General features: G+C 42.3%; 1 protein-coding gene across 13 annotated transcripts in view; it reads left to right on the top strand.

Moving 5' to 3' along the window:
• CADPS (calcium dependent secretion activator) overlaps window positions 1-13,017 on the top strand; it is a 477,475-nt gene that overhangs the window by 432,174 nt on the left and 32,284 nt on the right. For all 13 annotated transcript variants that reach the window (XM_049642654.1, XM_049642655.1, XM_049642657.1 and 10 more), the window contains one exon: window positions 5,328-5,435. In XM_049642654.1, the coding sequence (XP_049498611.1) occupies window positions 5,328-5,435 (108 nt within the window). The remainder of the gene's footprint in view (window positions 1-5,327; window positions 5,436-13,017) is intronic.

Genomic DNA, 13,017 nt, shown 5'->3' with positions numbered 1-13,017 from the left:
AAAGTGAATTAGCAGAATTTGCACCCTCTAGGGAGACAGAAGAAAATGATGCAACGTGTTCCAAACTGTGGTACATTTGCCACTGCTGATACATAATATAATAATAATTGCAATTGCAGCCAAGCCTCATAAAGCATTCCCTGTGTGCTAAGCACTGTTCTAAGGTAAGCACTTCAAATGTTTAAAGATGAGGAAACTGAGGCACAGAGATGGTAATTTGCTCAGGGTCCCACCGCTGGTAAGTGGCAGAGCTGAGATTTAAACCAGTCCCCTTAAACACTATGCCATCTGCAAGATGATTTTAGTTCGTGCATAGACTGACATCTTTATTGGGATAATTGAGTAATTATTTAAGGAATATTAGAAAAAAATGTGGTTAGCACATCAAACCCATGATTTCACCAATTGTTATGGCTCAGGACAAAGATACCCTTTAAAATCAAGTTGATTAACATCTATTTTTATAGCACATAATATCATAGCAAGAATATTGTGTTTTAGTAAATAAACAATGTTATGGAAAATAATAGCACAGGATACACAGGCGTACTGTCTGTGCATGTTTACATGTGGTAAATTACAGTAATCGTGTGCTTTTCCAAACAACCCTATGAGAGGGGAATGGGATCACCCTCCTTCACAGGTGAGGAAAGTGAGGCACAGGGAGGTTAAGAGCAAGTCCAGCATCACCTGCTAGTAAATCAGGGTGTGAGGGTTTAAGTGCCAGCAGTTTGACTCCGGAAAGCCTGCTAGCCCTGCCTTCCAGGAGTCCGTTGTGTGCATGTTTTTCCAACTCTGCCTTCAGTCGGGGCACGTGGGTAGCTTGAACTCAGCCAAGGAGGGAATAGTTACACCGTGGAGATTGGCAGGCGTAACCAGTCAAGGTTTCCTGTTTTGTTCTGTTGTTTCTGTCTTCTGTTTTGAAGAGCCAGTGTCCTGGCACACCGGGGACGATCACCTATTAAATCACGTGTCCTCACCCCAGAATGTGCAGCGTTAATACTTGGCAGTGTTTGGGGAGGGGGGTTGTCTTTTGTTTTTTTTAAGTAGAGATTTCAGGCCCCTTGTGTCCAGAGATTCTGCTTCAATAGTTCGAGGGGAGGGGGGGGAGGAGTGTGGAGCCTGGAAATCTCTTTCCAAAGAGCTGATCTGGGAGAGTGCAGGTTTGGGAACCAGTGGGCTAAACCCATGAGTCTGGACCTTGGCTACATATTGGAAACACCTGGGGGGCCCTTACGAGCATTAGCACCAGGTTGCTTGCCAAATTAAAACAATTTCTGGAGTGAGGGGTCTTGGTGATAGTATTGCCCAAAGCTCCCCAGATCCTTCTCATTTGCAGCCAGGGTTAAGAACTCTGGGTGAAATCATCTTCCGAGGTGTTTCTGGCTCTGAAGTCTCCGAGTTCATCTGTGTTGCCCTGTGAGGTTTTTGGCACATGGTTTATTGGTTTAGTTCCTTGTAGGGACTAGTAGTTAGTTGCATTAGAGATTTGTCTCTTAATCATCCGCACTAATGGAGAGAAGTGCTGTTACCAGTCGTTCAAAACATTGTGTAATCCCCAAAGCATATCTCTTTGTCTTAGATGTAGTATTTGACCCTTCCGAATATACATGACAGATTTGCATTTCTTTAAAAAAATTTTTTTTTAACGTTTATTTATTTTTGAGACAGAGAGACAGAGCATGAACAGGGGAGGGGCAGAGAGAGAGGGAGACACAGAATCTGAAACAGGCCCTGGGCTCTGAGCTGTCAGCACAGAGCCCGACTCGGGGGCTCGAACTCACGGACCGTGAGATCATGACCTGAGCCGAAGTCGGACGCTTAACCGACCAAGCCACCCAGGCGCCTCCAGATTTGCATTTCTAATTAGGGCTTGCTTAAGTTACTGAAAATTTGAATTTGTTTTCAAGCTCAGAAGTACCTGGTAGGGGCAAGCTATGATTAAAATGTCCTATTTTTCCTAAGCCACAGAGTGGCTTCTTCACAAATGATACCTTCCACAGGTGGAGGGAGTCAACTATACGGAGATTATTTGTTTGTTTCATACGTTTGCTAAAATCTCCATCCTCGGCCTGTCCAAGCCATATTTGAAATAAACAATGTACGATACTAAACACCATCATCTGAAGCTTTCCCCACTGTGTTTAGAAAGCAATATGGTATAGGGGCGCCTGGGTGGCTCAGTCAAGCGGCCTCATGGTTTGTGGGTTTGAGCCCCTCATCCGGCCCTGTGCTGACAGCTCAGAGCCAGGAGCCTGCTTCGGATTCTGTGTCTCCCTCTCTCTCTGCCCCTCCCCACACTCATGCTGTGTCTCTGTCTCTCAAAGGTGAATAAATGTTAAAAAAAAAAAAAAGAAAAGAAAAGAAAGAAAGGAAGGAAGGGAAAGCAATATGGTATAAAGCCTCATTTATCTAATAGCATCAGTCATTTAGCCAAGAATATTTTCCATGTACAACTGCAAGTTAGCTTATCTGTGAACAGTCTTTCTTTTAACCATTTTGGTTGGAAATCTACCTAGACTTCATTACACATCCTTCTCTGCCTGTGTAAACAGAAAACTGTACTTCAACCCTCCCTCAATGACAAAGGATCACCACTGTGACTGTCTTTCCCCCGTAGCCACGTAGTGACCTGCTACCCACAGGGCCTCCAGAGGTATAGAGGCGGCTTACCTCTGCCCTTGATAGTCCCAGACCCCAGTGGTTGCTGGGTCTACCTGTCTGGTGCTGCCGTTTGCTAAGGGCATCAGGAAAAGTGATGGCACTCTGTTATCAGCCCACCCGTTTCAAACAGTTGCCCCTTCCTGGTCCACTGAAGGAAGGGAGACAAACTTGTTGGCTTTGGATGTAAAGCTGGTGAGAAAGGAAGAAGGTGGTGAGTGGAGGCCTGGGGACTCTATCATAAGGAAACTGTATACATTGGCACACAGAGACTGTATCGTCTTTATTTTGATGTTGGTTTCTCTCAAGCCCCGGTTTTTTTCTTGGTTCCAAAGTAGATTCCAAAGGTAGGTAAGGCTATGAAGTGATACAACATTGTGGGGCAGGGTGGGGGAACAGAATCATAGTGGCTCATGTTTGTATATCAATTTATGGCTTTTATGGTATCTTGACCTACATTATTTTATAACAACCCTTGAAGGTAAGTAGGAGAGCTATTATTAATCCCATTTTACAGATGGTGTAACTAAGACCCAGAGAAATTTAAATGATGTTCACAAGTTCCAGTTGGTGGGGGAATATAATAAAAATCCAGGTAGTGTGACTAGAGAGCTAAAAAAAAAAAAAAAAAAAAAAAGATGTGGGGAAGGGGCTTATTCATTCACGGGTTTGTTCATTCAGCATATATTTACTGAGCACCTACTCTGTGCCAGGCATCATTCTGTGTGCTGAGGATACAATAGAAAATAGATCAAATAAACCCCTATATTTGTGGAGTTATGTTCTAGTGAGAGCAAACAAGCAGATATATAGTAAATGTCAGCTACTGGTACACGTGATGAAGAAAAAGAAGGGTCAAAAGGTAGAGAACCATGCATGGAGCTTTTTAACTACCTAGGTAAGATAAACCACCCTGATTTTTTTTTTTTTTGGTCAAAGTTTTTAAAACTTAAATGAAACGCCCTTTGACGACAGCAAATTTTGTGGAAAGAGAAGGAGTGGGTGAAAATAACCATTCTTATAGGTTACTAACGTTGCCGGTTACTAACAGGGCTGCTGAATTGAGCTTTGAATCTTAGCTCTAAGGTGGCTGCATGAGTCCAGGAAAAGGCCATATCTGCCTCCAGGATCACCAGGGAAGAAATGGAAACAATACTAATAAGTTTCTCAAGTCCCCCAAGTAGGGGGGGGGGGGGTCCCCATCCCTACTGAGAATGCCCTTTGATGTGCGGCTGCCAAAGGGAGAGAAGGAGCCTAGCGAGGTGCCAGTTTAGAACTGATATGTATCACTTACATCTCATTGGAGAACCTCTATTGTTTCATATCATAAAACTGCAACAATTATAGGACCATCACGGAACCTGCTCAATCCATTCACTGAAAATTGCTTGAAAGTGTAACAGTTGACTACTGTGGCTTTGGATTGTCCTCATTGTTTTTCAAATTAATACCTTGTCATTGTTCCAGCAGGTGTTAAGAAATGTTACTAGCATCCCAGGGGCCAAGCATTGGCCCTTTCCTTGATAATTGTTTGCTTTGTATCATGAAAAAAAAAAAGAAATACAGTCCTACTGTTTCCAAACCTTCCTCATTTTCACCCTGGAAATTACACAGAAGTGTTAACTAACTTCAATTTGCAGTGGCTGACAGTCCCGTCTTGTAGAGAAATGATACTTTGTGATCTAAGGTAAATCACAGTAATGAAAACTAATCTTGTTTAGTTATTAGCAAACATACATGTCTACTGTGGAAATTTAAGCCGTTTGTTGCAGCTCTCCTGATGACCCATATTATATTGTTTTAATAGGTTTCTTTGGACGTATCTTTGATTGCGACATCTCAAGCAGTGTGCACCCCGAGCCTCTCTTTTTTTTTTTTATTAGTATTTTCTCACAATAAATTATTTCTTAACTCTGGATGAACCACCTGCTTACCTTTCCAGAAAATCTAATTTATTTAAAAATCACGTCCTTCGTCCTCCTCCTCAATTCCCGCTTTTTAAAATTTGGGGGCCATAAGGCTGCGCTGGGAAGCAAAGACAGATAAGAGGTTGAATGTCTCCTCTGAGTAAACTGATTAGGAAATATTCACTACATACTCAGGTTAAAGTGTTCCTCCCCACCCACCCACCCACCCAAAAAAAAATGTGGCTTCAGTAGGAGGAGATGTACGCTAAAATATAATTTCTTTACTTAGCATTTTCTCCATTTTTTAAAGAAGAAAAAAAGATCGAGGAAGGCTGTCACCTTTCCAATGTTATATTAAGGACAGACAGTGGAAGACAGAGTCTGTTTGGGTATTCTTAAATGGGGATTTCAATCCAAAGAAAAGCCAGAGGATGTCTCTGGGTTATCCAGTGATGATTTATCTGTTATAGTATCTATAGCAGAAAAAGAAATTAATAGCTTAAAAAATAACTGTAAAACCGTGTAATCCCAGCTCCCTTTCTTAGCCAGGTTTGATTCCTGGAAAGAGCAGGAGGCTCAAATATCAGTTCTTAGCAGTCCAGGCTGTGGATAGCTCTACAGTATATTATGAATAGCTTCAAATTCCAGCACAGGCAGTGTGGGGTGGGGTAGGGTGGGGTGGGGAGACTGAAATGCATGAGTCACCGAGGAAGTCACTGTCTGAAAATTCCATTTTCATGTTTTCCTGTTTCTTTGCAGAAACCCGGGATGGACGTGGCCGACGCCTATGTGACTTTCGTCCGTCACTCTCAGGATGTCCTCCGTGATAAGGTCAATGAGGAGATGTATATAGAAAGGTTATTTGATGTAAGTAAATGCCTTCTCCTCCTTGAAGACCAAGGAGGAGACCCTCCAAAATGTGACAAAATAAGAGACAGGAGGATAAGTCACATTTTGAGAAAATGGATTGGTCCTGATTCGAGCAGTGTCTTTTCCTTTCCCTCTGCCTTAGGCTCTTATCTGTCGTGTGTCTGTTCCGAACCCACTCTGGCGTGGCCGTGTCTCAGTCCCAATCTGTGTGATACGTAGGACGACGCACAGCCTCTCTCAGCAAGCAGCCTCGTTTCTGCACGAAGCTTGTGAGGCAGCTTTTCTGTAACTGGCAGAGACCTTTCTTGGTCATGGTCCTCCTCGCAATCTGGCCTTGCTTTAGGGATGTGTTGTCGTCGGGGAGGCTGACACCGGCTCCCTCTCCTGGGGGTGGTGCCTCCCTGACCCCAGCCGTGGCTTGCAGACGTACAGTACGGTGCATTGTTACCCTTCCAAGAGAGCTCCGTTTCTGGAAGCCTGGAAATGCTTCGTTAGCCCTGGCTTTGGGCAAACTCTTGTGCTAGACTTGTTCAGCCAGTGCGGTTTTAAACCGGGGCGCCCCCTGCCCACCCACCCACTTGAAAACTCGGGAGAAGAAGCGACTATACAAAGAGCAGGTATATCAGGCTGCCCGACCCAGACCGAACTGGAGAAAATGCAGATTTCTGAGGATTAATAGCTATCAAGCAGTCTTATTTCCATTGTGACTACATCTGCACTTCCAAAGCAAGCCACTGAGGCAAAAAGAAGGGGGGGAAAAAAAAGGAATCTGCTTTGGTCTCAAACTGCCTGCCTCTTTCAGGCCAAAGCAGATGGGGCTGCCTAATTTAGCCAGATATTTTGCTTCAAGTTTCCACTGAATTTGCCAGTGTAGACCCGGCCAGAGTGCATGGAAGCTGACGTACTTGTCTCCGTGTGGCTCTAATTGTGCAGCCTACTTCTGTCTCGTGAAGCGTGAGCTCCTTCTGTCCAGGTTTTCGTATATTTTTAGTGCCAGCCTGAACATTAATGTTTTGGTCTACTATGGAATCCGTGTTTCTATATTTTTTCTGTGATTGTGTTCAGCAATTTACATTGAGTTTGTGCGTGTGTGTGCGCGCGTGTTTTTGTTCCATAGCTAAGTGAGCTCATTGTTGGCAGTGCTCAGGATTCTCCAGCTTCTGACTTTTATATGCTTTGTCTTCCAGCTCATTTGCTTTCCTCGTGTGTTGAAAAGGCTCCTTCCTTTTTTTCTTTTCCAATCATCCCCTCTCTGTGCTCAATATCGCTCTTTCCTCTGCATCACCTTTCCTCGAGAAAACCTTTCTTACTTTTTAATTCCCACCCGTCCTCTCTCTCGGATTAAAATGGAACTTATCTCTCATGTCAAATGTTTTATCACATTATATCAAGTGGCATGAATTAGAATCAAATAATCTTCCTGTGTACATCTTCTAGCATGACCCACATCCACTGAGAATGCCTCATACATACATAAAACTCACCAGCGGGTTCTCTCCCTTCTCTGCATGTGTGCCTTTACGAAAGTACTGAGCCTAGAATGCCCAGGGCACAATCACCCATCCAATAGGCATTGAAAACAGAGACAGGCAGCAGCCTCAGATGGCAGTTAGGAGTGCGGACAGTCTGCCCATCTCCACTGAATTAAATTCCAAACCGCAAATTTTCAAGAAGCCTGTGGATTGTTCTTTTCAATGCCTAGGTTGCCTTTTTTGTTTTGTTTTGTTTTCCTTTGATCAGTATCTTCTGATTCTCAGTTTTGTGTGGCCCTCGCGTGTGTGTGCGTGTGCGTTCCTGTGCGAGCGTGTGTGCGAATAACCTTGTGCTCTCTAACACTTTAAAACATCTCGTACTGAATTTGATGTTTGATCTGCAGCTTAGCCTGTCGCTTCCTCACAGATAAGCCACCTCTTCTTTTTTTTTTTTTATTAAAATGACAAGGGGCACAAAAAATTTTAAGGTAGCCTTGTTGAAGGCAACAAGACAAATTGTCCTTTTCTGTGGCTTTTTTTTTTTTTTTTTTTTTTTAAGGAAAGTGCAACTGAATTGTTATTCGAAAATAAGAGTGGAGCCTTGGCTAACACAGATGGTAAAGCTAGACTTGTCCGGCCATTGTAGAAGACAGTCAAATTCAAGCCCTCTGGCTTTTAGTGTGAATTAATAATGAAAAGACACATTTACTAAGAATATGCTGCTCAGAAAGTAAATTATGCTGAGGGTCATTCAAAAACTCGCAAGTATTTGTAGCCCCTTGTCGAATTACACTGATGACGGTGTAAGACAGCCTCCTTAATTCTGTGAGAATCCTCACAATTTAGTCTCATAGTGTGCTAATCGTGTTTCCTGAGGGAGTCTTAGTTTCACTCCCCAGAGTACCTGATTTTAAAGACTTCACCATTACAATCATTCGCTGAACCTCACTCCCACCCCTGTGGGAAAAAATTTTTTTTCAATAGCTTATCTGGAGCTAATAAATCTCTTGCCTTTTACTTTCTTAATTTCCAAATAACCTGCTCCCCTAATTTACAGAATATCGGTGCTAAGCAACCTAACTGATGTAGTGCAAAAAAAGTTATTGAATCTGTCATGGATTTAAAACAGTTGTCATTTGAAAAACCCAGAGCTTCTCAAAAAGCTTCATTACCATGCAGTCTCGGTAATTTAATTCAGTACTTACTGTTTTTCTATAATCTAGCAGCAAAACATCAGATTACCAACATGTTTGATTATTTTCGGCTTCTGTTTCCTCAAGCATGGTGTTTATGTCTTTGCATATACGCTCTGCAAGGCTCTCGTGTCCACTGAGCTAAACAAGGGGAAGCAAATGTTAAGGCAGAAGGTCTCTGAAACCGACCACCCTCAATTTCTTGCCACAGTGAACTTGTTCTTTAAACTCTGTTACTTACTGATGGTGGTCCTGGGGCAGGTTTCTAAACAATTGGCAGAAATCTATGGAGAAAAACTTGTTGATCTGAGAGGTTGCTCTTCCAAATTGTTGCATTTTGATAAATGGCAGAAATGAATAATAGAAAATTAGCATTTTGAACGAGGAAAAAAATATAGATCTCCGAGATTGTTTGCTGTTTGGGGGTTGTTGATTCTGACTGTGGTGTCATTCTCTGGTTTTTAGTTCCTGCTGGCATCTGTCATTCAGAGGCATGTCTCAGAGCTCCTGTTGTGCTTTCAGCTGTGTTTCAAAGTCTCAGTTTTATTTACCTGAAAAGTCCTTTAAGTTCTTGCTATTTAGTTTTGTGACGCGGTTTTTTTGTTGTTGTTTTGATTTTTTGGTTTTGCCTTTATGAATGTGCCTTGTAGAAAAGGCTGGATGGCATTAGTGTGTGTTTGCATCTGAGAATATTTGGACTAATAGTGGGTCATTTAATGAGTGCATCTTCCGTTTTAACCGGGCTCCCTCTGATCTAGCTTTCTCTCTGCCTTGTCATTGTACTTTTGGCTGGAATTGGGTGCTTGTGGGAGATTATCGGCATAGCATTTGGGGCTCTATATTTAATGTTCTGCATTTTTATCTATTTTATTATGTAACTTAAGAACAGTGTTCCAAATTCTTCTTCACCAACATTTTTTTTAAACAGGCATTCTCTAGGCTTATTGAAGCGATACATCAGACATAACGTTGCCTAACCAGGTTTTCTAATGCAGTGAAAGTTTCCCTGTTTATTAGTAATTGATTTGCACTGTCCAGATTCTGTTAAATACTATCAACTTTTTTAGTCATGCACCTAAGAAAAAAACTAACCCGTCCAAAATTAAGTACTGTTTGGGGCGTCGGGGTGGCTCAGTCAGTTAGGCGTCTGACTCCAGCTCAGGTCATGATCTCACGGCTCATGGGTTCGAGCCCCACATCGGGCTCTGCGCTGACAGCTCAGAGCCTGGAGCCTGCTTCAGATTTTGTGTCTCCTCTCTCTCTCTGCCCCTCCCCTGCTCACACTCTGTCTCTCTCTCTCTCTCTCTCTCTGTCTCTCTCTCTCTCTCAAAAATAAATAAGCTTTAAGAAATTAAAACAAAAAGCAAATCAAGGACTGATTGGAAAAGAATCCTCATGCAGCCTCCCATACTATTTCAGATGTACAACTATACATTTCATCTGCATTTTTGTAATTTTCCTAAAAGTAGGACATATGATTTTAAACTGGTTTCAGTTGCTGCAAAATAACAGTTTAAAATATTTCAAAACAAAAGATTGGGCGATTTAAAGCAAGAGAATATTCCAATACCTAAAACAGCAATGAATTTAAATTATATTAAAGATGCTGAATTTTTAAAGGAGAATCAGATTGCTGTCAGACTCCAATGGAAGCTTGGCCTCCTGGAAAATTATTGCTGACTTTTAAAGAAAATATAAAACATAGATACGAAATAATCTCCATATTCCTAAAGCAGCTGCTGAGGAGAAATGCACAAACCCAAGAAATAGCTTGAAGACAGTGATTTAAAGCTTGAGTGTCCATAAATCATGCAGATGGCTCCCCCCACACCCCCCCACTTGGGTGATTAATTCAATATCTTCCCCCAAAACAAAAACATGCTTTTTGAAATTAGAGATCAGATCATCAGGAGAAGCACCTAAGATTTCAAGGTCTAAACAAAAATTAATTTATTTTCTTTCCTCCTTGTACTTCTTGAAGACACAGACTGAGAAGAAAATCGGGATTAAAAGAGATGTGCTTAGGGTGAATTCATCTGCTTAAACCTCACAGGCTCGGAGATGAGTGATTAAAAAACCATCTCGAACTTGGAAGGCATCCACGTTGGTGGTAATGCCCGATCCGCACTGGCGTTCCTCAGGCCCCCCGTGCCGTTGTGAACCAGGCCCGGCGAACATTTGACTGGGGATGATACATGGATTATATAGGTCAATTATACACTTAATCTGCCTTCTGGAGGATTAAGTATTTGCAGATTGACTCTGCTTTTGGCTTCTCTCTGGCAGTTATCAGATCAGGAAAGGGCCCCTTACCAAACCCGCCTCGTGAGCACTTAATCAGACAGTGCGGTCAGGATCGGATGGGGCCGCTGCTCTGTGCTCTTTGCCTTTGCACAGATTTGCTGTTCCATTATCAAATTGGATATTTGTCTACTTTCTGTGTCAGCACAATAATTGAGTGTGAATATTTCCCATTAAAGGGGTAATTTGCAAAATGAAACCTTTGCCTATTAAAACGCATTTGCTATATTTACATAGGAAACCACAGATAACCCTATTTCAATAACCTTATTAAATTACACAAGCACTATGTTTGTGAACAGATATCAATCCAACTAGGAGTCATCCTGCTCAAGGAAGTAAGGGCTGAATAGACTCTAAGGAAGCATTATGTTATTCTGTTAGGTATGTAAGGTGTATCACCGGCTGTCCAGGTGAGGGAAACGTACTTCCAAAGGTACAGTGTGGGGAGCGGCAAGGCATATGGCGTCTGGGCACTGAGATAGTGGGTTCTCTCCTCCACAAGCAGTAAGCAGGTTTGACTGCCCCGAATAAGAGCTACGGTGTAGTGATCATGGGCCGTGATGCGGAGCCTTCAGACTTCATCCCTGATCCTCACAAGCTGGGTGACCTTCAGTAAGGCATTTAATCTCTCAGAGCTCCAGCCGATTCATCTATGTAACAGAGATGAAAGTAAGCAGAACCTTCTTGCGGAGTTGTTATGGGGGTGAAATGCCGTGTACAGCTGCAAGCGTCGGGCCCTGGGCGAGCATTTGGTAAGTGTTAGCCGCCACCACCACCATCATCGTCACGTCCACATCTCCATTGTCATCACTGAAATGGAACCGCTTTTCCCAGATCTCTTCTTGTCTTGTCGAACAACACTCCGTATCCGTCGAAAGATGTTAACCCCAAACTTGCTTAGAATTGCTTGATATACAGTAGCCCGGTACCATTCTACTTTGGGTAAACATAGTGCTGAAACCGGCAGAACAATGGAAGTCGGGACTGGGGCTTTGAAGTGAGCCAGGCAGGAGTAGGAATCCTGGTTTTGCCGTGGCTGAGCTAGCTTCAGGTGACTTCGTTAGCTGCTTTGGGCCTCAGTTTCCCCATCTGTAACGAAACTGACTTCTTACAGTAGTTGTGAGGACAAAATAACGTAATGTCTATGGACTGGCCTAGTCAGACATTCAAGAAGCCTTTTATCATCAGCATTATCATCTGATAGAATTCTTGGTTCTTTTAAGTGATTTTAAAATGACTGAGCCCTACCCCCTAAACAAAACCATACTGCGTTGGCATATTAATCAGATTTGACCTTCTGAACATGAAGAGTTTTTTTTTAGAGCATGGAGGAATGACTAATCCCTTTTATTGTTACAGATGCAATAAATGTGCATCGGAGACTTTTAGAAAATACAGCTAAGCAAAAATAAGAAAATGCTGTGTCCCCCGCACCCAGAGATCATTACTTGAGTGTTTATTCTTTGGGATCTTTTTCAAAGTGCTTATATACATTATGGTTTTGTTGTTGTTGTTTTTTTAACAAAATAAGTAGGCAAAAATTGCTCTATAAATGTTCTTCTAATGCACTGTACATATTCAGAATCCCCCTCCTGTCCCCAAAATATTCTTGACATCTGGTTTGTGCAAACCAGGATCAGATACAGGGCTGCATATCACATCTGGTGGTGATGCACTTTAAACTCCTTCTTATCCGCACTGGCCCTTTTCTCGTGGCCCTGACTTGTTAAAGGGACCGCCCTGCCAATTGTTCTGCAGACTGGAGGAGTTTATTACTAGCTAAACATAGAACTGATTTAAGGAGGAAAAAAAAAATCTAGCTGAATTCAACCAAGTATTTCTTTTAGACATAAATTAGTATCTCAACATAATTCAACCAAGGATTTTTAAAGCTGTTCTTTGTATAAGGAGAATTTTTGAAGCTGGTTCTGAAAAACAAAAACAAAAGCAGTTAAACAGCAAGAAATTGTCAGAGGCCCGGATGCAAGTTGGCTATGTGAGGAGCTACAGGGATTTTATTTGATGTATGAAGTCAGAGATATGTGAGCGGGGTGGTAAATCCAGGGTCCATGGTCCAGTATTTTTTGTGTCCCTGTGACTTCTTCGGTGTAATCCTGGACCACTAACTGACATGCGTGCCTCCAGACCCTGAGGAAGGTTCCTTCGTTAATTCTGCTAGGATTTTCCCTGAGGTTATCAATCTGAAATTAAGCCATCCAAATCAGTCAGAGGCTGAGCTTTCAATACTCTTCAGATCAAATTTTAATTGAACTGTGGCCTTGTCCTTGTCATCCTCAATTATGAGGCTAAAGAGCATATAGTCCAGTCTATAAGGACATCCTTTAGAATCTGTGTGATGATATATATATTGGAAAGAAAAACAAATCTGAAATGTACTAGGAAAAGCAGTCAGGAAAGGAGAAACAATTGTTTTTTTTTTTTCCACCTGATTTTGAACCCCGAAATAAATTCTTCACAATGCAGCCTTGTCCTGAGCCTTACAGCAGAGCTGCAGAGGAGAGTCCCTACCCACGAAGATTATGGAAACTGGACACAGAGTCAGAGAGAAATGAGGAGTAGAGGGCCTATTCCTCTCACCTTGATTTGCAA

This window comes from Panthera uncia, chromosome A2, assembly GCF_023721935.1.
Source record: "Panthera uncia isolate 11264 chromosome A2, Puncia_PCG_1.0, whole genome shotgun sequence".
Taxonomy (NCBI): Eukaryota; Metazoa; Chordata; class Mammalia; order Carnivora; family Felidae; genus Panthera; species Panthera uncia.
This window is presented reverse-complemented; position numbering and strand designations above follow the sequence as displayed.